Source organism: Gloeophyllum trabeum (assembly GCF_000344685.1).
Source record: "Gloeophyllum trabeum ATCC 11539 unplaced genomic scaffold GLOTRscaffold_00005, whole genome shotgun sequence".
Taxonomy (NCBI): domain Eukaryota; kingdom Fungi; phylum Basidiomycota; class Agaricomycetes; order Gloeophyllales; family Gloeophyllaceae; genus Gloeophyllum; species Gloeophyllum trabeum.
Window position 1 is genome coordinate 18,245 of NW_006920414.1, and position 25,234 is coordinate 43,478.

Sequence of the window (25,234 nt, forward strand, 5' to 3'; positions counted from 1 at the left end):
GAGTTGAAGAATACTGGTGCCAATGTTTCATGGAAGCAAAAACTTGGGGGGAGTGGGCCAATGCTGTGCATGGCTAGTTACGAGTCCTGAGCTGGGCATAAGATACTCCCTATTTTACACTGTATATCATAGAGCTGACACAAATATTCCTATCTTTCTTGAAGTATTATTTGAATTTCACTAGACCTCTCAGGATCATCTTGTATATTCCTTGATTTGCTATAGAGCTCTGAATATATTATGGATTTCCCGCATTTTTCACAATTTTTCTGGCCCTTCTACAGCCTGCAATCAATTCCAGATACCAATGATGTAATGGCTCTGCAGATCGGGTGAACCTGCAGAGAGCCTATGTCATAGAAGGCAGGAGCCAATCAGAGTCCAGGAATCCAAGCCGATGCGGCCCGCACCTCAGCCACTGACTACAAGCCACTACAATAGTCAATTCCCACGATAAGCAATAAGAGTAAAACTGCCATGCAGACTAGGACAAGACACACAATCGATAAATTCACGACAATATTGTTGTAGACCCGTATAGCATACACCCCAGACGAGAGAAAATAAAAGAGAGATAAGACGAAGAATCGAGCCCGCAAATGAGCAAACAATGGTCCCAGAGACTACAAAAATGCGCCAAAAGTGGTTTCGTAGTCTCACATACAACCGGACTTCCAATCGGAGTTTCCAAAATGTAGTCTGCAATACAAAACATTACTCCCACGACTTCTCGGCACAAACGGTTCTCACGGGGTACAACGTTCGGCACGCAGGCATATTTTGCGCGTAAGGACTCGACCTTCGTACCTCAGGACTCGTAACGAAGATGTGGCTGAGATTTGCCACAAAGCGACACCCGAAAAGTCAGCCGATAGCGGAAAGGCACGAAGAAGAGCGCACGACGGCAGACGCCACGTCGACGGTAACCGTCATTAAGAACCAGTTGACTGTTTCGTGAGTCTGTCCATTGTCTGCCTCTGTGTATATCTATTCACGAACTAGTAATAAGGTGATTGAGACGAGTTCTAAATTTTGTACTTGAAGAAGCTTCCGTACGGTAAGGACCAAATGAAAATTGACTATATATGAGCGCGGAAGAGAACATTAGTTCTATAGCATTCACAACTTTTGCAATTATATGCCAAATCTCACCCCTTGCTCGTGACAGCGGGCTCTGGAGAATATTCCTAAAGTAAACCGTCGTAAGAACGTTGGCCAGAAGCGGTTCGTGCATACAAGGCTCAATGGTTACAAACATCTCTGGCAGGAGCTGTAGGAGTCGACTAGCTCCGTATAGTATGTAAGGGTCAGACGTGACACATATTGGGACAAGATGCTCGAGTATCAGAAGAGCGCGTAGTCGATGACCCGAGGATTGTGAGCATTGACAATGTCGTGTTGACTCAGCTGGTTACGCAGATGGGACCCTCTGCGTCTGGTTATCTGATAGGATAATAATGGATAGAGTCCAAGCCAGCGCCATCCTTTGCGTGGCCTTCTCGCTAGACGGGAGGCCCAGCGTTGTCTCGGGCTCTGAAGATAAGATGGTACAAATTTGGAATGTTGCGCCCGGCAGGCAGATGTTGTTCGTCGATGCAGCATTATACAGCCCCTCAGCTGCTCTAGCCCTCAGCGGCCTCCATAACCCTTGAGGCTTTATGACTTGGCGTATGGGCTTACTCACTGGTTCGAGACGGCGTTCTAGTGAATACATTAACACTATTGAACACAGGGCTACTTGGAGACCCACCAGTGCGGTGTTTCTGCGTGCAAAAGTGCGATCTCCCACAAGGTGAAGGATAAGGTATGGTGAAACAGTGGTCAGGACATTTCAACTGATGTTTATTAAATAACATGGCCAACTCCAAAGCCCCCCTTAAAAGTTAATAACAGTCAGTTTAACAAGCGTTAATCACACATTCAAAAGACACATCCACGTGGTCGCACACACTTTTCAGGTTGAAAAGGCTTGCTAGGCTTCCGTTTCACTCTGCCGGAGCTGTTGGAGGTGCACTTCCTCTGCGGCGTTTGCATTCCCTTTGGTGGACCGCTTCGGGTCGGCGCGCAGGAATTTGCAGTCGCACATTCCCACGCCACAGCTCATGTATCCTCATCTTATCTCGAGTAGATAGAGATTCTGGGACCCCGATCTCTCGTAAGGCTGCTTTTATCATTTCGGTGCCTGCGGAGAGGTTTAAATCATGGGGCCCGGCCTGACCTCCGAGCCTCGTCCGGTCCTGGTCAGGCTTTAAATATTAAATCGGGAGATCTACGGCAGCTGTGATTATATCCATACTTCTGTAACGTACGTACGTACTAGCATCAGTGAAATACGATAACACGGGATTAGCCAATTCCTAAGCTAGGCAGTCCATCAGGCATTCTGCGTGCTGCAGGGATCCGTTCTCACCCTTCCATTTCTCCCCCCTCCATCTGCGTAGCATGCCAGCACTCAGCGATTTGCGCGTCGGTCTCCAACAATGACCTCCAGCGCTCTGCAACTTGCTGGTCCTTCGTGCAGACGCGGTAAGACGAGCCCTTGTAATATCGAAACGCACCGCTTGCAGCTGGGGAGTCGAGATCGCCACGGAAGAACTCGCGCGCGTTCGCGGCATCGCGTGCATCTGCTTCCATTCGCTGCTTTTGCAGCTTGTCGAGCAGATGCTGGTAGCAAAGTCGATTCCCATCCACATCGCGATACACGGCCCAAAATGCGTCATCGGATGTGAATTTCTCTCGCTCCTGTACTATGGACTTCACATATATATCGTTAGACCTGCATATCGACAAGAGCGACAGCCCAGTGCTTTAACTCACCTTCCATTTACCCCAGATACCACGTGTGCTTGACCAGGTGTCAGTACCATGACCCGCGCGTTTCTTGAAGATCGCGGGCCAGTACTTCACGGGAATACCGCGCCCGTTAACGACAAGCGCATTCGAACAGTCCGATGAATGCCACTCCCGAAACAACCTCGGAAGGTCATTCGAGAAGGCAATCGCGGGACGGGGTGGAACGGTGCGTCTATCGAACGCAAATTCCTCATCCCCAAGATTGACAACCGCCAGATGTTCAGGATCGATTTGGTCGCGCTGAAGCGTCACGCTCTGCACTTCAATATGTGAAGTCAGCGCTCCGAGTGCCTGCGTAATCTGACTAGGCAAAGCCGTATCACGATGAGACGGGTCCAGTAAGTTGTCTTCGGCGCTCGTTTGGTTCGGCGCACTGAATGCGACTACAGCTGTTGTAGGCGCAGGAACGTGAGTAGCATTGCTTTGCAATGTACGCTGTATGTCCCCGACCTGACCAAGAAGCAAACCCAGGGTCTGCTCAAGATTCGGATGAGGCGGCCCGTGATGACTCTGAATGAGCGGTAAGTATAACTTTGTCATTTGTTCATTCTCTCGCGTACTGACAGGAGCATAGTCGTAGTGCGCCTGAACACTCGGACCCGCCAGCGGATTGCTGCATGCAACGATTCGGTCATCGGCAGTACGCAATCCCCCAGTGTCGGATGTTGTTATGCTCGATCTGGTGTCCGTCGCTTCGGTATGTGATGGATTCTTGGGCGTACATGGTACGGCGGAGTTATGGTACGTCCTGAGAACATCATCGGCCTATCACGGTAATCAGGTTAACTTCGATATACCATAGGAACCAAAGCTCACCCAGCGGTCCATATTCCGCGCTTCTATATCACCCAACATCCGGTGCCCGCGATCGACCCCTCTTCTGCTTCGGTATTCGACAACATTCTCCTTCTCTCCGAACATCTCTGCCGTGCGCTTTGCTGAGTGCGTGTTGGCCCGCGCACCACTTCTATCACCCCGTCTGCGCCTCGGGGCTGCTTGAAGAAGATGGCTAGGTGTGTATCGATGTAAGTGCCTGCTCGAGATCTGAGGCCACTACAGCAGAGACTGACCCACGCCATGTCCCTCTAGCTTCCGCAAACTCACGGAGCCGTTCAAGGAGGGCTGCCTTGTTGCCGGAGACGTGGAGGCCAAGCTCCTTGAGGATTCCTTTGAGGTTGCTGACTGTTGTGCTAGCGCTCCTGTAGAGTTGTATATACCCGGTTTGAATGCTAATCCATCAAAGATGCAGCCACACTCACACTATAAAATCAAAAGTTACAGGCTCATCATTCTCTCTGACTGTCTGCCCGGGACGAGGTAGGCATAAGACCTCAACTGATGGACCACTGCTAGATTGTCGGCTACCCCGTCCCATGAGGTGATGCAGGACGCTCTGAGTCGTCGCTCGATGTTCAGCACTCGACGCTCAATGTTTAAGCACGGCTTGGGTCTATTCGCCCCAGGCACCGGACTCCGAACGGCTCTCGGCCGACGCCTAACAATTCAATTCAAACCACGGCTGGTTTGAACATTTCACACTATCGCACATCATGCGCGACTACTGCAACGACGACATGGCTCATACAGCGCAGGAACTACAGCTGGGTGGCGCAGTCAATTTACTTAAAGAGCTAAATCAAGTCGCATTCGAAGTGGCTGAAGACGAACAGGACCAGGAAATTGAAGCCTTCGAGTCAGGGGTGGACATCGACAAGTGTCAAGAATCAAACCCTAGCTATTTGCGCACCCCCCCAGCCTCACAGAAGCTGCAAGCTCCAAGTCCCAGTAGCCATAAGGAGCTCTCACAGAATCTGAAAAAGGCCTCAGAACAGATAATTGTCACTAACACTCGTAAGGAGTATAACCGGTGTGTTCTACAGCTTTTCATGGCAAACAGCATTCTGAAGAGCACCTTATTGGAAGCCTGTGGGCTTCGTTCACGCAGTTCTGCGCTGCTATTGGCTACGCCGCAACAGCATCCGCTGTGGATGCAATGTTCCCGAACTTACCTGCAGCCTTCCCCGAATGGATAGCTGTCTGGATAATGGATCGGTGAGCTCTGACAACATTGCGTGAAACATGAAAACTTACCGGAAACTGTAGTTGTGACGAGACTGACATACGAACGGGCAAACCGAAGGATCCGAGCGTACCACGTGCAACATATGCGCATGCGCAAAAGATGCGTGCCGCGATCAGCCATAAGTTTGGCCGGGACTATGGGCTCGGAACGCAGCCCTGGACTGAGGACGCGATGCACTGAGGACGCGATGCACCCCGGGTCATTCAAAGGGAACCCATCACTGTCTGTCACCGTGTCTCAATACATGGTCAGCCTTCGAAGGCGTAAAGTGAGTACTCACTGTATCAACACATCCAATCCCTGAGACTAATCCTGCCTTGTGCAGGTGCGCCAGGGAGAAGTCGTGACAAGTGCACGTGCTATTGACGAGGAAACAATCAAGGTATTGTATTACTTCAACAATGGTTACCCACCGCCGGACGGCCTGGACGGCTTGACTTCCCGTAAACGAAAGGCTGAGCATCCGGAAGACTGGGCTGGGTATACGATCCGCATGATGCTGCAGGTCCTCTACATAACGTCAATGCTCTGTCTGCTCCGGTACGATGAAGCGCTGGGGATTAGCTGGTCCGACGTGTTCTTCGAGCGTGCCGAGGATGGTTCGTGGCACCGACTGCGTCTCGAGCTACCTGTTCGGAAAACCCACCAGAATGGCGGTATGCTGTCCATCGTGCCAACTCCGAGTCGCGCTGATGGTCTTGTTAGGAATATCACCATTTTATCTGTATCCAAATAAAGAACGGCCATGGATGTGCCCCATACGTGCATGGGCAACGTGGTGGACAATTGTCCGTGTAGCGTCCGGTAACACTATCCCGCAAGGCTACGTTTTCCGTAAGAAAATGGGCACGGATAAATTCAGTATCCTTCCAGGAGATGCAATGGTATGTACTCACGCAGTATGGCTGAAACACTGTCACTCACTTCCGACAGTCCTCTGATTCGTTCCTTGAATGTTTTCGGAGTAACCTCCTCGATGTCCGCATTGACCCACGACCCTACGGGACTCACTCTTTCCGACGTGGCGGTTGCCAGTACCTTGCCATCACGTTGCGATGGCCTCTGCGAGACATCTGCTCTTGGGCTGGGTGGGCCGAGAACTTTGACAATCCCGGCACACTATTCAAATACCTCTTGTCTTGGAATGATGCACCCCGGGTTCAGCGCGAGGACTACTTCAATCCGAAACGCGCTGCTGAGAAACGTTGCAGTGTTTGCGGGCGCTCGTGTCACTGTGCATAGAGTAGATTAGTATCATACTGCAGTATTAGACAGGTTATCCATACCTAGAGACCGTCATAGCAGTATCACTGAATGAAGACAGACCTGTACCTCAGTGCACACTCCATTTTGACTAGACACTAAGCAGCTTGATTGAACTATGATACGGCATGCAAGATATACTAATATACAGGTGCAATCACATGGGAAGACTCAGGCATGAGCATCACGAGAGCCTGTATCATTATCTGATAGATGCATAGGAAAGGGCTCAGGAGCCCGACGTATACGCTCAGCCCCGACCACAACACGCTGCCCTGAATGGACCACATTTGCGGCCGAAATCGCAGCAGCACGGACCTTGGCTTTCCTGTTCTCCTCGCACCAGTAGTTGATCACCCACGTCGGAAACATGCTGACGTCGTCCGACTGAGAATCGGATACATAGATGGGTGCAGACACCGTTCCGCGAGCACCATTTGGTATCTGTATGATCATATCAATCAGATGATCTGGAGAGGTCAAGGAAGAGACATACCGGATAACCAGTGCGAGCGTGTACCTCACGCGAACCTGGCTGGTTGTGAGTGCCACCGACATTTACCGTTGAGGTTTCACCATGTTTGCGCTGCAAACGTACATCAGAAACATTATCGAGATACATCCTATGTAGCTCACCTTTCTAGTAGCTTGTGCCCTAGTCCGCTTCCGTCCTGATGCAGCATAGTCCCGGGCAATCACCGGACAACACCTTGATACCACCTCAGCAGGGATCCAGAGACCGACATGCTGGGTGACCATAGAGCCAACAGACGCGGGTGGGCAGAGGAAGGAATTCAGCGTGAGGTCGTGAAGGGCACTGGAGGGAAATCGTAGCTTGAACATAGGGACCATGGTGCTCTTCGACGTTCTTGATGCCAGAATGGTGTCCGGCGCTATGACACCAGAGCCGGAAGCTGGGTGGGAAACAGAAGGCTCTGCAGTCATGCAGAGCATCCGTAACGCAACGCCAGGCCATATGTGGTCTGTGAATCTCCGCAAAATCTCATTGCCACTCCCCCACGTAAAGTAGTGCTCACAGAGCCGAGCAAGGCTTGCAACATCCGGCAGGGATGCGTTGCATGGAGGTGGGACCCCAGTACCCATCAGAAAGGACGTGACTGGGTTGACGTAGGCGGCAAGGACAGCGCGAGAGGGGAAAGTATCGGGAATCCGAGAAGCGAGAGCCGGGTTGCGATGGCCTATGTATCCCTCGGGATCATCACGGACGTAATGACGAAGTTGAGTCCTCCATTGCAAAAATGATGGCGAAATGTCAGCGGCGGTCGAGGCCGCAGCTTCCAGCAATGCCTCGCCGCAGCCATAGCGCGCAAGACCTGCAGCCAGGTGGGGTCCAAACCCCGGCAGCCCAGCCTATGTTCGGGGTGACTCACATCAGCGGCTCCCCGCAGGCATCTGCAGATACTACACACCTCATCGTAATCGCCGCCACTAAGCACAGCAAACAGTATATAGCCACCCCGCGTCAACCCCGAGCACACCTCCTCCTGTATCGCTTCCCGGGTGTATATGATGACTCTGTCCTTGTCTTTCTTGACATTCGGGCTGACCGCCATAGTCAGACAATATCGAGTAGGAAGTGAACCGACGGCTTACTTTCGAATGATAGTCTTCGCACCAAATACGAGCGTGTCACTGTCATCAGTAAGGACAGCGTCCACTAAGCCGCTAGCACTCATTTCCGCAAGCTCCGCCTCAGCCTCCGCAGGGGCCTGAATGCATGTACAATTCAGTCATGAATGAGTCACAAGGAGGCGAGAACTGACACAATGGGACTGGAAACCAAAAGCCTTGATGAACTTCTCGAAGGTCTGAATCAGCCAGTGCTCCCGAGCAAATACCCTCTTCCCTCTCTTGACGGGCGGGCGTCCAGGCCCATCGAATACAAATATTGCAGCAACAGGTAGGCGGCCAAGTCGAGCAAGGCGTGAAAAGATCGTATTGAGCTCGGGGTTTTGACCCCGGTAAGCATGGCCGGCAATGTGGATAGATTGAGCTGCATGGATCCATATACTAGGACAAGGAGAGTAAGGCACTGTTAGACTGATGTGATGGAGCCAGCTTACCTGGCATCAACACCTATTCGAAGATAGGCAATCCCTGACTCACGAGCACAGGCATGCTCGACAGCGAGCTGGGTGAGCGCTTGGTTTCGAGCGGCCGGTTTGATGTGCTGTAGATGGTTAGAGATGGTCAAAAGGGCGCCGGGTTGAACATACCTCCCAGAGGCCGTTAACACCCATGACGAGCTGTGCTGTTGTAGTGCTGGAAAGCTGAAATGCCCGCCTCAGCTCAGTCGACCAGATATAAGCTCTAGACTTACTAAGGGACAAGACTGTCGGCGGCGGCGGCGGCGTCGTTGTCGTTGTCGTCGTCTTCGACAGAGTTGAAGTGGAAATTGAAGCGGGAGGGGGGTCTCGACGGCCATGGCACCGGGTAGGGCGGCAAGTGACTGCAAATCTCCCGCCAGTCGACTGCAAATGACCCTAACGAAAGGCCTGCGCAGGTCGACCTGGCGGGCAGCGCTGCCATTCTGGACAGCCTGTTCAGCTTACTTCGCATCGGTGCATTTGCAGTCGTATCGTGAGAATTTACGGTCACCTCGGCACGGCCTCAGTTGTCTCGGCTTTGTCACCATGTGCCTTTGAATTCGTCTCAGTGGTTACTATAACCGAGTTCGCCGCTTGTAGCCACAGATGTCCGCTGTACTTTCCGTGCCAAGTTCAAGGTTTTGTACTTTAGATTCACTCTGAAACACTAGACGGCTAGTAGCATGCGACTATAAGCAGCATTTCCCAGATTTGCTTAAACTAGTGCACATTCATAGCAAACAATCCTCTCTGTACGGGGTCCTGATCTGCTTGACAATACTGATTCCTGATGGCATTACATAATGATGGGTACTGATTATGGTACTGTAAACGTATACACCTTCAGACTTTCTTCGCAAGCTGATGTACGTTCAGGGAAAGGCCGTCGGCGACTGGGTTCATGGCTGTTGCCGAACGTTGTTTGCTTTCATTTGTCATGTTCATTGTGGCGTCGATATGACCCAAGACAAACTTCAATCCAGGGATGAATGGTTAACACTACACGAACCAATAAATAAATGCCTTCTTACCAATCTTAAGTTGATCGTTTACACGACATGGAGAGGGCTCTCAATGGATATATGAATCATTCCAATGCCGTCGTCTAGCTGCATCAGCGCCTTCGAGTCCTTCTGCAGCGTCGTATTCCTATACCAAGATCACAACGCATGAGAGGGTATCATGATCACGATATTTTTTTGCACTATCAATACAATATACCTGCCAGCCGAGGTCCTTTATCACACAATCCAAGAACGATATCCAAGCTGCAACAAAATGAGAATCCACACACCCCTCCTCACATACCCGGGCCCGCTACCTCCCACCAACTTCGCTCTCCAGCATCCGCACCGCCCGCTCGACGTCCCCGTCCACACTCGTGCTCCACGCCCATTCCCAATTCGTTCTGACCGAGTACGCGAGGTCGGCCAGCGTCGCGGGGCTGTTGTCGCACACGTCGTGCCGCTGGAAGGTGAACAACATCCCGTTCTCGCGCGACTTGCGCTGCACGAGCTCGGCAAACGGCCGGCGGACGCGGTCGTACACACCTAGCGCTGCTGGCAATGTGTCGAGGGTCGTGAGAGCGTGCCCGAGGAGCGTGCCCAGGATGTAGGCGTCCTATGTATGGGGAGGGCCTCAGTGTGACGGCAATGCGAGGGGATCCAGACGTACCTCGATCGCCTGGCCGGCGCCGCTACCTTCGTGTGGGGCCATTGCGTGCGCCTTTGGAAGAGACACGACGGCGGTGAGCCGCGAGTTAAGGAACAGCACATACGATGCACGCACCGCGTCGCCGAGTATCGTCACCCTGCCCGATACCCAAGTAGGCAGCGGCGGAGCGGTGTGTATCGCCCATCTAAGCGGGGCGGGTGCCACCTACCCATCGTTATATCTTACACGCTCCGGGGGGCGAGATATCAAGCGTACCTCGAGTAACTGCTGCACCTCCTCGTCCCACCCACGATATGGCTCTTTCCATTCGCTCGACCCCGGCTCCACCTCGGCCATCCAGGGCCCGGGGAACGTCGTGCCCTCCAACTCCGGGCGCCGCTGGAAGGCGACGAAGTTGAGGTGGGTGCCGTGTTGTATAGGGTATGTTAGGACATACTGCCATATTACCGTTGGTCAGTAACCAGCCCCGGCTCGACCACGGCTGAACTCACGTTATCTCGACCGAGGAACTACGCGACGCAGGCACACTTGCACTTCAGCGATTGAGTGCAAAAGAGAGAAGCGGGCGGAGGAAATACCTGCGATGGCGTTGTTATACACCGATGCTGCGGATGGGATGCCCTAATCTCCTCCATGGGTATCAGCGCCCGGTACGCGACCTCGCCGCTCCATATGGGCGCGGCAAGCTCTTCCGACTCCACCCGCCCGCTCCGCACGAGCTCGCGCACGATCCCTGCGCGCGTGCTGGAGCGTAGACCGTCCGCACCGACGAGGAGGTCGCACGTCGCGGTGGTGCCGTCCGCGAAGGTGAGGGTGATAGGCTGGCAGGGGGAGGACGGCTGGGTGTAGGATGCGAGGCGTTTTGACGTGTGCGCGGAGTGGGAAGGGGGTAAGTGCGAGAGGAGCGCTTTCTGGAAGTCGGCACGGTGGAAACGGAGGAGGCCACCTGGACAAGGTCATGATGGGATGGAATGGGGCAGAGGAATGCGGTACCTGGCGAGACGAGATCGTAAAAGCTTAAACCACGGTGCTCATTGCTCTTCCTGTAGTGAAATACATGAGCTAAACAGCGATATCGTTGTTAGTCACACTCGGTCGGGGATGAGGCCGCACTAAGAAGGAACGAAACATACCCGGTTTGTCCGGGTCAAGGCCGCCCACCAGGTTTACGACCTCCTGGCGCAAGCCGAGCTTGTCCAGTACCTTCAGCGCGCGCGGCCACAGCCCGACGCCCGCGCCGACTTCTGTAAAGTTCTTGGCTGCCTCGTAGATGGTGACAGAAATATCAGGGTATCTTGCGAGGGTCAGAGCGAGGCTGAGGCCGCCCACTCCTCCTCCGCTGCGAGGTTAGCTATGCGTAAGCGTTCCGTATGACGATCTCACGAAAGACGTCAGACCATATGGCCACTCTAAACTTTGGCTCGGTCATTGCAATCATTATCGTTACAGAGAGTAAGAAAGAGAGGCTCTAGAATGGGCAGCACGACATAGACGAGTCCCGGAGAGGGTCCAGGGACAAGGCAACGCTGGCGGACATGGGTATATGTAACCACGACGGCAGACTTGTACAACGTTAGAAAGTGCGATGGCAACGCACTCCGGAGAACGGTGAATTGCAAGGCAGACCAACCAGGACAGCGCGAAGCCAGACGGATTGCGCGCATATCGAGATGCCCTCTCGATGCGACCGATGAGGCCGAGGCACACGGACCCGTCCCACCGACGCCGCCGCCATCACTGCGTCCCTGGGCCCCGATCCCGGCACAAAGAGGCTCCAGAGTGCGCACTTTGCTTCCGCAACGTCCCCGGGCGCCGCTAGTTCGCCGGAGTGATCCTTCTAGCGAGTCGATAACCTCAGATCGTCGTGTCGCCCATCGGCGTCGCGCTCGGCGTTTCTTCTCTTCATCTCGAATGAAAGCACGTCTATTGGCATGATCCTGTCAACTCTAGTGCGATGCAGGCACTTTGACCCGACGACGGGAGAGCCTACATCCTCGTTTTCGAGGCACGATTGGAGCGGACGAAACCGGAAATAGCGATGCACCGTCGCATCTGGAACTCGTCTTTCCCGCGAAGCCATCGCGCACACAAGAAAATTGCCACGTGGTTCTCCATTGGTTCGACAGCGGGAGCAGTTCGCAACGCCGCTCGTTGAGTGGCACTGGACGTTCGCTGTATACGTTGGCAAAAATAAGCGTCGAGTTCTGTCAGTTGGCCACTTGTTGACTGTCGGTGGAGGTCGGACAACCGACGACTACTGCGTGCGTGGATCCCCGTGAACCTTTCCGTGAAAATCGCACTTTAAGATATTTACCCACCGTTACCGTACGCGTCGAAGCAGGGTGGTCAACTCGGGGGTGATGATATGTGTTCGCAACGAGGACCAGACCGGACATCCATAACTGTGTATGCTCTGATAATCAGATACGCCTATTGCACTCGAGCCGCGGCGATAGGACCGATGATATTCGGGATCACCTCATTCCGTTCTGACGTATCTATTGGTGCACATGCAATGGTCGACTGCATCTACAAATTACAGGTGAGATTACTTGCTTCCTTGGTCAGGTTACATCACTCCACGTCGTGGCAGAACATGTCATGACCTCCCGTAGAACACTTCCAAGACTTCTCACTACAGGTATGGCGCCTCTTCCTCGGTGGTGGCGCTTAGGACCACGTATAGGATCTTTCGATAAGAAACCGAAGCATAGCGGTCATTTGCGCCGGTGAAGGTATGTCTGATTTTACTCCTACTCATCCTGCTCCCCCGCTTACCTCGCATTGACACCAACTGTAATGTACAGTCACCTACTTCACTTAGTACGTGCAGATGTGCTCGGAAGGCACACGGCTGCTGACGCGGTAACATAAGATACCTGAAGGGCGCGATTAATCGCCGACTTTGCACCGATGGTACGGGTAACATGAGCTACTTCACATGCTCCACTCAGATTAGCTGACTTGTGCAGTAGGTACGCTGACAGCCCTGTACGCCGGAATAGTGCGGTCTCAATCCTCACTTGAACCTCTGACTCAGCCACACTGGAGGCGAAGGGACGGGGTGCCAAGGACTCTGTCGGAGTAACAAATACCTCCACCCTTGTTCAATATACCAACGAAATGCAATACTGAATCCATAAGCTGCTATCACTCGTAGATCGCCAGTATCTAGACCACAGGTCAGTTCGACTCCTTCCATCGACACCCGAAGCATGAACAACTTCCCCGCTTCCGTCGCACTGATGTCGAAGCTATAGGGATACGTGAGAGTCAAGGATGCACAATCTACATCCACCCTCTTTGGTGGCTTCGACCTAGGTATCTGTAGTCATCCCGATGTAAGGACCGTGCTACGAGTTGGCGCATAGATAAGCAACTATAGCAGGCACCGAATTCGTCCACCGAAGGTGCGCCCGACTTCGTGTATAACTGTTCACCTCCCCCGCTTTTTTCGCACTGATGTCGAAGACATACACGAGAACCCAAGACGTACAGTCTATATTTGTATTTTTGAGTTGAGAGCAGATACACAGATCCGTGACCCCGAGGGAAAACCGGTGAGAGTCTCGCATGCGATAGGGCGCTATATGCAGGGCGCGTCGGTCTGTCGGACGGTGGTGGCGTGCTACTCATCACGTCAGATAGGGTTGAGTCTAGTTTGTGGCGAGGCTTCCACGGATAGAAAGGGGCTTGCGCATGCAACCGTGGATTCTCGAGATATCTGTCCCAACCCTACGGCTTCATGACATCCCTGGACTCAGGCGCGATAAATCTTCAATCCACGGACCCGCCGTATACGGCCGTGTCACGCGGACATGGTCGCATAGACTATGCACGTCTTCCTCTATGCAACCACCGAGCGGGCGACATCACGGGCGGGTGAGGTAACCCTCCAGCTGCCTTGGAATTAATAAGGCCCTGCCCTGGGTTAGTTGCCCAGTGATACCGTTAAGGGTCGATTATTTCACTTGGGTTACGAACATACACATACGACCTGAGCTTATAGTATGTCATAGTGGCCGAACGTCAGGACATAGCACCACCAGCACTGTAGACAGCTGTCGAGTCCTGCGGTTTAGTTCCGTATTGCCCTTCACTGGGCGTACGGTCCGAAACGATCCACTTGAGCAGCGCTCGGCGTGCACCGCTATAACTTCAGCCACTTGGACATGTGGAGGTCCACCATTATTTATGCTTCCAATTCTTCCTTTGAGGAGATGGGCCAAACGCAAGACTCACCCATTATCTGGTGCAGGAAAATGGAGAATGTGTGACTGGGGCTGGGGGGCGGGGGGCGGGACCGTTACCCAACACGGTAGCCACCGTCCTCTTATGGTAATCCCCGCAGGGTCGCAACATCGCGATACGTCCGCCCCGAAGGAGATGCGCAAAAAAGGGAATTGTTCATTATCGAAGCGGGGCACATGTGGCTGGATCGCGACCTCCGTGCTTTTCGCACTTTGCCATTTCCACGACCTCCTGTGCCAGTTTGCCACACCGCTGCCTGCGCTCGAACACTGCGTGGTAACACATGGACCCATATCCACCCGGCACCAATACACCAACCGGGGAACGCTGGGTGGTGGACGTCGACTTGGAGGTAATCCCACCAGATTACAACCATGGGCAGATCTTCTTTGACCCCGGTCGATTCGACCGGCTTGCGCTGCCATCGCACTTTTTGGCGAGCGAGCCGCTCCGGGTTTTCTGTTTATCTCCGCCCGCTGCGTGCAATCGTACTCTGGATTGACATTGGCACGATTTTCATGCGTCACGTCTCCCGCACGTACTGGCAGCCGTCTCGTCCGCGCTCTAGTTATTTCTCCAACAGGACAACTCGACGGGTCCATTTCCTCCTATCTACAGGCCCCACAAGACTTCTGACTTCGGACGGGATTTGTCAACTGTACGCTCCCCACCAGCGACTCTGCAGCGGCGGTTGATATGACACGTCCGACCACATGGAAGCACGCCTAGATCTGCAGAAGGGGGTGCACCCCGGCAGCCCCGTTACACGAGGTGAGGATTTCCGGCGCAATATCTCGAGATTTGATCTTGACTCCCGGCCCGTGAGGAGGACGATTCGGCGGGTATAAAGCCGTCGAGCCCCAGCTACTTTCACGGACTCGGTACCCCCCTCGCTCTGGTACAGCGCCAGCATGCCCTAGACCCACGCACTCTTGGATCAGCCGCGTCGGCGACCCCACCGACCTTCGTACCCCATCCTTCTCGCGCCCGGTTCGCTGCAGCATTTGGGCTCGCCAAGGAGCTCTGTCGCCGAATGCAACATAGCGCCCCCCTCCTGCCTGCCGCCCTACCGTCGAGATGTCTGGCAGCTATTTAGCTCCCATGGCACGCTCCCACCCGAGGACTTGCGCTTAGCATGCCCCTGCTCGTACCGCATCGTCTCCTCACCCACCCACACGCCCAGCGCCCGACCCAATCTTCCATGCCACCGCAGCCTCGACGGCCACCGTACACCTGTTACCCTGATGCCGACACGCTGTGTCTACGACCGATACCGGGATTCGCAGCCGCGCGCCGCGGAGGTGGATGCGTCGGGGAGGCTGACGGCAGTCAGACGAGGACGGATGAATACGTACGTACCCTCCTTCGTGTCTTCCGCCCTGCTTCTCTGACTTGCGTGTCGCCGTGTAGAGGCAGTGGGCGTGAGCCCATGATACCCACGCGCGTCGTCTAGCCCTGGATTCCCAGACCGCCGCTGACCTGGGTAGGTCTACTCGCCGGCGCTCAGGCCGTGGTCACCAGAGGACGTCTACGGATGGCAGCTGCGTGGCCATCATCCTCGCCGGACAGACTGTAGGTGCCTATACTCCCATGATGAGCCGTTCTCGCTCAACGCACGTTTGGCAGCCCTCCCTATGCAGGGGAACCTCGACGTATCCGTATCTCCGTCCGGCTCACACTTGCCATCTGCGAGGCAGAAGCATACGGGATGGCCTGGAGGATGTCCAGCGGGCACACACTTGACTGCTTGATCGTGGTCAAATGTGGGCCCTTTGGATATACTCAATGGATCTTCCCGGGCTCCGCCAACCAACTGTAGCCCCGCCACACTACATCTGTGGGCTTTGTTTCGACCACAGGGCATGGACAAGCCTCTGCACAGGAGGCATCTCATGGGATGCCGTGTGGCGGACGAGTCCTTCGTCGTGCGCCACACCTGCCAGTCGTGTATCGTCCTCCTTGGTCAAAGGCGATTGACTGACCTCAGTCCGACATTCTAGTCCGTAACCGAGCCTGAGCTTCCGCGATCAATCAAGATGCGTTCAGGTTTGTTCGGATTGCATCCATAATACCCTTGTGTACGGTGTAGACATTACGAAGGCCATACCTAGCAAGTAATGAATGTACCACGTCTTCGAGTCGCCTTCGAGCCATGCAGAGTTCCAAGTCAAAGTACAATACGCGGGTGTAAGTTCACCCAGCATGTCTTCCCACACAAGAAACACCGGTAATCAAATTGCCACGTGCGAATGACCCCGGACGGACGGCGTCTGTGGAATCGATGCGCTCAGCTAGCAATGCTTCCCCTCACCCTTGCTGCGCCGTCTAGGGCTGCATAGCGATAACTGCCTGGCCGAGGCTCAGCTTGTCTTGCCCACTGCGCTTGCTATCCATTGGTTTCACCGCTGGAACTGGGCGTCGTTGGTAGCGATATAGGTGAGTGATACATACTTTACGTTGGTGGGGCGACTTTTACAAGTCGGTTCCTCCTCATGCAGACTTTGAGAGGCGCCGAATCAATCCATCCATCGCGGTACTTGGCACCAGTGCATACTGCTACCCTGCCCGCTCAACATGAGCCGCCACAACCCGTTCCGCACGCCCGGCGTCACCCCGCAGCCCACCGGCGCCTCCACATTCACATTCACATCCCCATCCACCTCCGCACCCCCTCCCGCATCGCCACATCCAAACCCAAATCCACCCTACGCGCCCCCACCCGGCCCACCCCCCTCATCCACCGCCGAGGCTCACGACGACCTCCCCGAAATCCCCGAAGACCTCCCCGCCCTCCCGGACGAGCCGCCCCCCGCGTACTCGAGCGCGCCCGACCCGTGGCGCGGCGAGGCGACGATCGAGCTCGGCCCGCGCAGGCCCTTCCAGCAGCCCCCTGCCCCTGCTCCTGCCCCTGCCCCGCCCGCGCCTCCTGGACCACCCCAATCCCAGCCCCCACCCGGCGCGTCGAGCTACCCCGGGTCGGTGTACCGGCAGCACACGGGTGCGCCGCCGCCGCCGCCGCAGCACCCGCACACGCGCCGGCGCTCTGCTGCCGGTGGTTCGGCGCATACGCCGACACCTGCGCCGTTGTCGGACTTTGCGAGGGATTTCTACGCCGCGGGGGCGGATGGGGGTGGCGATGCAGGCACCGGTGCTGCTGCGCAGCCCAGCCAGGGCGCGTACCAGCCGCGGTATGCGCCGCCGCCCGGGCCACCGCCGCGAAGCCCTGGGGGCGGGGTCCCGGACGATGGACGGCCGACGAGGACGCCCGTACCGGGGCATCCGCTGCTGAGGGACGGGCGGCTGCTGGTGTACCCCGGCGGGTACGAGTGTCACAAATGTGCGTCGCGCCCTCGATCTACTTATGCCATGGTCCCGTCTATATCGACGCCCGCAGGCCGCAACACGGGGTACAGGAACTTTGACCCGTCGCACCCGTGCGGCAAGTGCTGGGACAGGTACGCGAAGCCGTTCGCGGGCGCGGTGGCGTACGCCGACTGGGCCTCGCCGGCCTCCGCGTCGTCGGGGAAGACGTTCCAGCGCCCGCTGCCCTCTTTCTCCCCGCCGCACCTCTCCTCCCCCAACTCCTCCTCCTCCCACCTGCGCCCGCCTGCTACTGCCCCGCCCCGCCCGCATTCGTACGCAGGATACGAATCTCCATCCCCCGGGTTCACCACGGCGTACGCGCAGGCGCCGCCGGCGGGCGCGGCGGTCGTGCAGCCGGGGGACCCGCGCATCGGCGGGAACTTGTGCTGGCAGTGTGGCGGGAGCGGGCGGGTGCCGGTGTTTTTGCTGATGGAGGAGCGGTGCGGGGTGTGCGGGGGGCTGGGGAGGGTGTTTGCGTGAGGGACGGCACTGAGACTTGATCGATGTAGCATATTTAAGGATGTAGTAGTGTACGTTTGGGCGCTGTTATCGTGACCCTGCCGTGACTTGGCGAACGAAAGTCTGTGTAAACTATGTATGCCCGCACGGAGCGCTGGGGCTTCGAAGCGCGTCGGGATCGTCAATCTCGCTGATGCCGATGCTCGAGGAGAGGCGGTGCGCGAATATCGCCGGCTGTTTAGCGCACCCGTGCGAAACCACGATTAATCATTCCACCCGCGGTCGCCATCGCCTGCTCGTCGTCGTCGTCGATGCCGCCAGAGGTGAGCAAGGGCAGCACGCGGCGCGCGCACCGCAAGGACGCGCTCGACGGGCACCAGGTGCGCGAGATCGAGCTGCGGCGGAGCAGGGGCGAAATCTCGTGTGCCGAGTGTCGGAGGTGCGCTCCACGCTCGCTCGCTCGCTCGCTGGATGGGCGGACTAACACGGAGTGCGCAGGCTCAAGATCAAGTGTGACAAGACCGTGCCGTGCAAGTCCTGTCGGGTGCGTTCTCAGTCAAGCGCATGCGAAGCTGGTCTTGATCCGTCGTTGGTCCAGAGACGGGGCTGCGAGTCGCTCTGCCCGAACGGTGTGTCCGGCTTTGCGTTTCGATCGTCGCGCGCGCTAATCCAGTGCAGATAGCCTCACCACTGGCCAAGGCACCCGGTGCGTGTCACTGCGCCATGCCATCTCCGACGCGCGCGAAGAGCTCATCACAAGTCTCTGTTAGATCCGTGCTAGCCGCCACCGAACACCTCTACGACCAGATAGGTGCACTCACAAAGCGCGTGCGGCAGCTCGAGGATGCCCTTGCCACCGTCCAGGCGCAGCTCTCGCCCGAGCCTCACCCGCTGTTGCGGGGAGACACTACCGACGCCTCTCGCTCGACGTCGGAAAGTCTGCCCGCGAGCATCGAGGACGACGCGGAGACGCCGCTGCCCGACCAGTCCGGGTATGACTACTTTGGAACTCTGACAGTGTCCGAGAACGGCGTCTCGCGATTCTTTGGACCCACCGGTGGCCTAGAGGTGCGTGCGCTCATCTCATACCAGCCCACTAACGTCAACATGCCACCCGCAGACGCTACTACGGGTAAGCCAACTTCCCTTGCACGCCTCTTTTGCTGATCACTGCCAGGGCGACGAGTCTCCGGTCCCGACGGGCTCGAGCGCGGACACGAGCGAATTCGAGCTCGAGCTCGACACCCCCTCCCTCCCCACCGCCATCACCGACTTTGCCCGCTCCTTCCCCTTCCACCTCGGCGGCCCGCTCTCCTCCGTGCAGAAGCTCGTCGAGGCGCAGCTCCCGCCGTACGACCGCGCGCTCGCGCTCTGCACCGCATTCAGCGAGCGCGCGACGTGGGTGTACCGCTGCCTCTCCAAATCTCAGCTCCTCGACGACCTCCTGCCCTCCATCTACGCCCTCGCCCCGCCTAGCGCCGACGACAACGACGGCGACACGGGCCCGCACGCCCTCGCGCTGCTCTTCACCGTCCTCGCGATCGGCGCGCTCATGGAGTCCCCGCTTGGGCGCGCCCCCGCCGAACGCTTCTTCCAGGTCGCGCGCTGCGCCATCTGCCTGCGCTCCGCGCTCGACAACCCGGGCATCGCGACGGTGCAGGCCCTCGACCTCATGAGCGCGTACAACTCGATGCGCGGCGACGACGTCGTCGACCGCGCGTCGCGCATGGAGACGACCTGGAGCCTCGTCACGCTCGCCGCGCATCTATCTCATACGGTCAGCCCTTGCTTTCTTCTTCGTGATCTCTGGGGGGACCGTTGTGCTTAGCGTGTCGTGTTAGTTGGGTCTTCGTGAGTGTTCACTCGGTCAAGCGAGGACGAATGCGATGCCGACGTTTTCGTCCCAGATCGCGAGAGCGCGCGCTGGGGCCTGCCGCAGAAGATCGTCGAGCGCAGGCGCCGCGCGTTCTGGGACATCTTTACCTTTGACGCGTGGCAGGTAGGCATGCATGCACGGGTTCCCGCTGCGGCACACTACTGATAGCCAACCCTCGTAGAGCCTAGCCACCGGCCGCCCCACGGCGTGCACCATCTCTACCGTGGACTGCCTGCTCCCCGAATCCGACGACCCCGCCATCACAGCAGGTACGCCGCCGCCGCCGCCGCCCTCCCCACGTCTCCCACTCACCCCCGCCTCACGCGCGCAGGGGAGAAGTGGATGTTCCAGTTCTCCGCGTGCTGCGTCGCCGCGGTCGCCGCGCAGGCGGCGATCCCCGCGGCGCCGCCGTACACGCGCATCCTCGAGCTCGAGGGCAAGATCACGGGCTTCCCGGCGCCGCCCGCGTACGAGCCCGCGCCGCACGCGCCCGCGGCCGACCTCAAGCGCGCGATGCTCGCCTTTGTGCTCGCGCACTCCCGCGAAACCAGTGCGTCGCCGTCGCCCCCGCTCGCCCCTGACGCTGACGCTGACGCCCGACAGTCCTGCTGTACCTGCACCGCAGCTACTTCATCCAGGCGATCATGGACCACCCGGCGAACCCGCTGCGGAGCGAGTACGCGCCCAGCTTTTTGACGGCGTACAAGTCCGCGTCGACGATCCTCAAGGTCACGCGCGAGCACTTTGCGAAGAACCCGGACGTGACCGCGCCCGTGTGGTACGTGTGGTCGTTTGCGTTCTCTGCTGCTGTAGGTCCTCGTCGTCTGTGTATCGCGACGTAGTACGCCGAGCGAGACTAACGTGTGGGTGGCGTGTTGGGCCTGGTAGATCCTGTTCGGGGCGGTGGTGACCAAGGGCCCGCGGTCGGCGCTCGCGCCGTCGGCGATGGAGGAGCTCGAGCAGGCGTTCGTGCTGTTCACAAAGGCGGCGCCGCTCAACCGACGAGCGGCAGAAGCCCTGGTCAGTCCCGTCTGCGCCTCCCGTCGGCATGGCGTGTGCTCTAGACTAACACGTTGGCCCAGCCCATCATCATCCGCCTCAAGAAGAAAGCGCGCGACGCGCTCAGCGCAGCCGACAGCCGCCTCAACGGGGCGCCCGGGAATCATGCACCCGCAGACAGCCCGGAGGAAGACGAGCTCTCGATATTCGCGGGCAAGGCCAAGCTCGTCTCGCGCCGGCGCTCGGGCTCGCTCGCGGGAGAGAAAACGGACCGCGCGTCGAAGAGCGCCACGCCCGCCCCGGTCGCGTCCAGCTCTACAAGTACCAGCCCCGCAGCCGGGTTCGCGCCGCAGCCGCAGCAACGCGAGGAGACGGCGCCTGCGGGCCCGGATTGGTCGTATAACTACTACGACGCGTACGATGGGCACTATGTGCCGCCCCCGCAGCCCCCGGGGTTCGCCCAGGACGCGTTGCGCCAGCATCCCCAGGCGAGCGGATACGCGTGGCCGGCCCCGAATGCGTACCCGCAGTTTGGGCAGGAGCACATGAACGTGGATACTATGCACTTCCAGCAGCCGCAGGTGTATCAGCAACATCCTTCGTACCAGGCGTCGATGGACGTGTATACCCAACCGTTCGGGCACCCGCCAGATTTCCCACCAGGGATGGAACATATCGTTGGCACAAGTGGTGATACGAGGATGGATCAGCGGTGGACGAGCTTTGTGCGGGACTCGGGGTTGGGCGACGATGCCAGTTTTATCTGAGATATGATCTTACTTCTGTTTCTGCAAGCTCTATGGCTGGGTATTCACTATAGCATGTATAATTGTGCGATCGTGTTTGCAGAGATGTACGGATTTATGACACATGACCTACGGGGGCCTGGCCGTCGACCAAAATCGAACTCGAAATTGGCGATGAATCAGCATCATCCTTCGTACCAGACGTCGATGTTCGTGTATATGATTGATCTGCGCTGGTCGAGATTCGAATTTCGTACGGGACTCGAGGTGTGCGACGATGCTAGTTTATATGGTTGTTTCTGTATCAGTGGATGAACGAATCATTGTTCACCACTAATGCACATTGACAATCTCCAGGCAAGGCGATGATTCATTTGTGGGATATGCATAGATGCATCCATTCAAACTTGAAATACCACCAGGTTTTGCCTTAAGCTATCTAGAGAGTTGATACGGCGCACAGCGCCGTGAAGCAAAAATTCATGTGCTGTGGAAACCAAAGACACTAGCCTCGAGGGATATTTCAAGCCACGGGAGATCCCTGAATATAGCACTAGTATACCCTTTCAATAATATACCCCTTCTGAAGCTCACGGGACCCGAACGGAGTGTCTTTCCCTTCTCTTTCTCTCTCTCCTTGGATTTAATTTCTTCAATTTCTTTAATTGATCTAAAAGTCCACACCTATAGTACATAAGCCTCTCCACGTCCAGGCCTCAATACCCGTTTCCTCAGCCGTCAGACGAGAGACGTTGTCTACACTTCCACGCAGTGAGATGGACTTGTCGAATGAGATTGGGCCAGTAATATATTCGGGGCAATCTCCAGCTCCACGACTCGCTCGATCAAAGACCCTATGCGGAGACGTACGTGTATATCATAGTATGCACGCACACCAGCGGGACCATGGAGCGCGAAAATCCAGGGTTCGCAGCGCAAGGAGATCGCTCAAGCCTACTTTTCCACCTGCCCTTATACGAGTCGCGTGGGATTTTGTGCAAAGGGACGAGAATGCCTTGCATGACCAGCTGCGTTGGCCTGATCGCGACGCCCGGGGTTAGGCGACGGAGTTGCGGTTGACCCGCTAGGTAAACATGATAAGGCATCTTAGACTAGGTGGCGAGTGGAGGAGGGAAGAGCGCCTCCGCGCGTATGCCAGCTGCTCCACACCCGCCCATACCCCAACGCCGCTTTAGATAGTTTCTATACAGCGGACATGTCAACTAGCCTTCGCAAAACTGGGACTTCAGCGGTGCACAAACGTTGGTGTGCTGCCAAGATGTGGGTACTTCGGCGCTTCAAAAGCCCTAAATGAATCGTCCCAAGATTTTACCGGTTCGAAACTTTGTGGAAAGCTGCGGCACTCAGTTGGTGAACAGAGCACCTTCCTTGTCTGGACCCGAATCCTGTCAATGAGTCATAGTACCACGCGGAGAAGAGGAAATATAGAATTAATGGAGCCCACACGTTCTCTCTGGCTGCCGGGAGTGCGTAAACGCATTTTACCTCGGACCGGGCAATGCTTGCGTTGCCCGCTTCAGCGGGCATTCTGGGGCTAGACCGATTTTCAGTTGCCAGTATGCCATATCGCTTGTCAAAAAAAAAAAGGATTAATGGAGCCGCACCGGTTGTGACTTCAGCTGAGAGAGTCTTCTCCGTAGCGAGGCCCTATCGAACATGGCTCCCATGACTGACGATATACCACAGCAGCGAATCGTATTCTATGCGCCCGAAATTGTCAGAGCTATGCATGTACAAGGGATGGATTGGACGTTAATTGGCCTTCGGCGTCCCCTCTGGCTGCCACAGTCCGGTTGTATTGCGAACTAGAATGAATAAAAGAAACGTACGAGAATGGGCAAGTATTCAGGGGACAAATATATCGTCCGTGCGCTGGCGAGATACACATAGGTTGTGGAATTCGCATTGGTCTGAGCCCATGCTCTCCCTCTACGCGAGTTTCCGATATTACCGTCTTCGGTGACAGTGTAAACAGTCATCACCCGATTGACATAGACATAAACAAGACAAACTATGTTCTGTCGGATATGGCATTCCTTAGTTACTGAACTCCCGAGAGGGGCCACTCGGTGTCGCCAGAGAATACCTACATGGACTACGTGTGAGTTCCATAGTCGAACAGTACAACTGACCGTGACTGGCGAGAGAAGGCTCATATATCATAGAAACTGATTGTGCGTGTATCTTCGTTGAATTCTTACCTAGAGTGACGTAGGATTCCCGCAAGAATGCGGTGTCAGATGTGTTGACGAACAGATGGAGCGGTGGCCAATATATCTGACGATACTCGCGTCCACGTATTTTAGACATTGTGTCTCCATTCAGAAAGCGTCCATTGTTCTTCTCGATTTGTCAGTCGTGTTCCCAGCCACATCTGACTCGTTGATGGACTAGAACGCATGCCTCAATTTTATATGGACTCGGACGAGCTGACTTCCAGTAGACCCTTGTCCAACATCCAGCCCTCGATTCGGTTTCAGTCGTTCTGTAGCGTGGATCACAGACGCACCTGGACTAAGTGTGTCTCACGCTAATTCAGTCGGGGCTGTCATGGATGACCCGGCGAGAATAAAACCGATTAGGAGAGAAAACATACAGGCTTGAATAGCGCTGGGGTTGCTATGGCAGATCACCAGACCAGCACCAATTCCCCGCAATCCGGACAGAAACAGCAAAGTCGTCGATCGACGAGAGCATCAAGACGGCAACCGTGATGCAGTTCTGAGATGTGATGGATCCTGCTCAGACCTCGGAAAGGCGATGCACTTCCGCAAGCTAGTCTTTCCCAGACATATCAGCGCAGAATCCGCTTGCATTTTCCAGACAAAAGGATGGAAGGAGAAGGGTATTTCCACCCGAGTGACGCCAAAAGCGAGACGCCTTAGACTTGGGACTACGCCCCAAGACGCGAGACCAAGGGGTCTTGCAAACCTTATTTTGCCACCCCACCTGAACGCCCCCCCTGGGTACCCCACCTCGTCCCCCTTGACTTCAACGCTCGAGCATCGGTCTACACACAGTACACGTCACCGCCTACGCTAGTATAATAAGGCCGTCCGCTACTCTGCTCGACACCCCGTCCTCGCTGTCTTCCCTGTCAACCACCATGCCCTTGCCGCTTCCGGCAGCGGTCCGGGTAGAAGTCTGGTAGCAGACCCCAACCCTAGGGCGTACCGCCACGTGTCTGGTGACACAGGCGCGCCGCTTCTTCGAGGCTGCGTCCCGCCTTTCCGGCACCTCGTCAGTAGGCCCGTCGTCGTCGTCGCCGACGATGAGCATAGCTATAGTACTTGTATGTAGTCATAAAAACATGGAATAAATTTCATTAAATACAGAAAATTCATGCTATTGCATTGACATGTACGCGGCGTCACTTAGACGCTCCGATCGAGCGTCATCGCCGTCAGGTTTGTCGTGCTCATTGTCTTCGACAGCGGCGGCGCACACCCTCGTATATGGCCTCAACAAAAATAATAAATTCATAGGATATTACATATATGCATTGACTCGTATTCCAGGCCATTTGTAGGCATAGAAA

The 25,234-nt window shown here is 56.1% G+C and overlaps 7 protein-coding genes across 7 annotated transcripts; 4 read left to right on the forward strand and 3 right to left on the reverse strand.

The window, feature by feature from the left end:
* Positions 1–2,346: 2,346 nt before the first annotated feature.
* Positions 2,347–3,774, reverse strand: GLOTRDRAFT_128037 (uncharacterized protein; the record flags this gene model as incomplete). Its single annotated transcript, XM_007866672.1, has 6 exons — positions 2,347–2,362; positions 2,411–2,754; positions 2,818–3,242; positions 3,309–3,363; positions 3,418–3,618; positions 3,670–3,774. The coding sequence occupies 6 exons, from the start codon at positions 3,772–3,774 to the stop codon at positions 2,347–2,349; spliced, it is 1,146 nt and encodes a 381-aa protein (XP_007864863.1).
* A 629-nt stretch (positions 3,775–4,403) lies between these two features.
* GLOTRDRAFT_128038 (uncharacterized protein) lies at positions 4,404–4,909 on the forward strand (the record flags this gene model as incomplete). The annotated part of the gene is made up of 2 exons (XM_007866673.1): positions 4,404–4,720; positions 4,777–4,909. The coding sequence occupies 2 exons, from the start codon at positions 4,404–4,406 to the stop codon at positions 4,907–4,909; spliced, it is 450 nt and encodes a 149-aa protein (XP_007864864.1).
* Positions 4,910–5,123: 214 nt separating this feature from the next.
* On the forward strand, positions 5,124–6,178 carry GLOTRDRAFT_105114 (uncharacterized protein; the record flags this gene model as incomplete). Its single annotated transcript, XM_007866674.1, has 4 exons — positions 5,124–5,204; positions 5,262–5,592; positions 5,642–5,820; positions 5,870–6,178. 4 exons carry the CDS (start codon positions 5,124–5,126, stop codon positions 6,176–6,178), a joined length of 900 nt encoding a protein of 299 aa, XP_007864865.1.
* A 109-nt stretch (positions 6,179–6,287) lies between these two features.
* Positions 6,288–8,721, reverse strand: GLOTRDRAFT_99495 (PIN domain-like protein). The gene is made up of 9 exons (XM_007866675.1): positions 8,541–8,721; positions 8,437–8,490; positions 8,284–8,390; positions 7,984–8,230; positions 7,814–7,929; positions 7,630–7,762; positions 6,836–7,570; positions 6,696–6,785; positions 6,288–6,643 (listed from the first exon to the last, which is right to left on the reverse strand). Exons 2-9 carry the CDS (start codon positions 8,458–8,460, stop codon positions 6,371–6,373), a joined length of 1,725 nt encoding a protein of 574 aa, XP_007864866.1. The 5' UTR covers positions 8,461–8,490; positions 8,541–8,721; the 3' UTR covers positions 6,288–6,370.
* Positions 8,722–9,624: 903 nt separating this feature from the next.
* Positions 9,625–11,319, reverse strand: GLOTRDRAFT_40080 (FAD/NAD P-binding domain-containing protein; the record flags this gene model as incomplete). The annotated part of the gene is made up of 7 exons (XM_007866623.1): positions 9,625–9,927; positions 9,982–10,032; positions 10,096–10,185; positions 10,237–10,416; positions 10,500–10,927; positions 10,975–11,043; positions 11,115–11,319. Coding segments are annotated over 7 exons (1,326 nt in total), but the record flags the coding sequence as incomplete, so codon positions are not given.
* A 5,487-nt stretch (positions 11,320–16,806) lies between these two features.
* On the forward strand, positions 16,807–18,075 carry GLOTRDRAFT_128042 (uncharacterized protein; the record flags this gene model as incomplete). Its single annotated transcript, XM_007866676.1, has 1 exon — positions 16,807–18,075. One exon carries the CDS (start codon positions 16,807–16,809, stop codon positions 18,073–18,075), a length of 1,269 nt encoding a protein of 422 aa, XP_007864867.1.
* A 266-nt stretch (positions 18,076–18,341) lies between these two features.
* Positions 18,342–21,870, forward strand: GLOTRDRAFT_137935 (uncharacterized protein). The gene is made up of 14 exons (XM_007866677.1): positions 18,342–18,493; positions 18,553–18,598; positions 18,653–18,683; positions 18,733–18,760; positions 18,825–19,122; positions 19,175–19,186; positions 19,232–19,831; positions 19,896–19,905; positions 19,962–20,053; positions 20,112–20,199; positions 20,262–20,480; positions 20,534–20,739; positions 20,819–20,950; positions 21,013–21,870. The coding sequence occupies exons 1-14, from the start codon at positions 18,366–18,368 to the stop codon at positions 21,694–21,696; spliced, it is 2,574 nt and encodes an 857-aa protein (XP_007864868.1). The 5' UTR covers positions 18,342–18,365; the 3' UTR covers positions 21,697–21,870.
* The last annotated feature ends 3,364 nt before the right edge of the window (positions 21,871–25,234 follow it).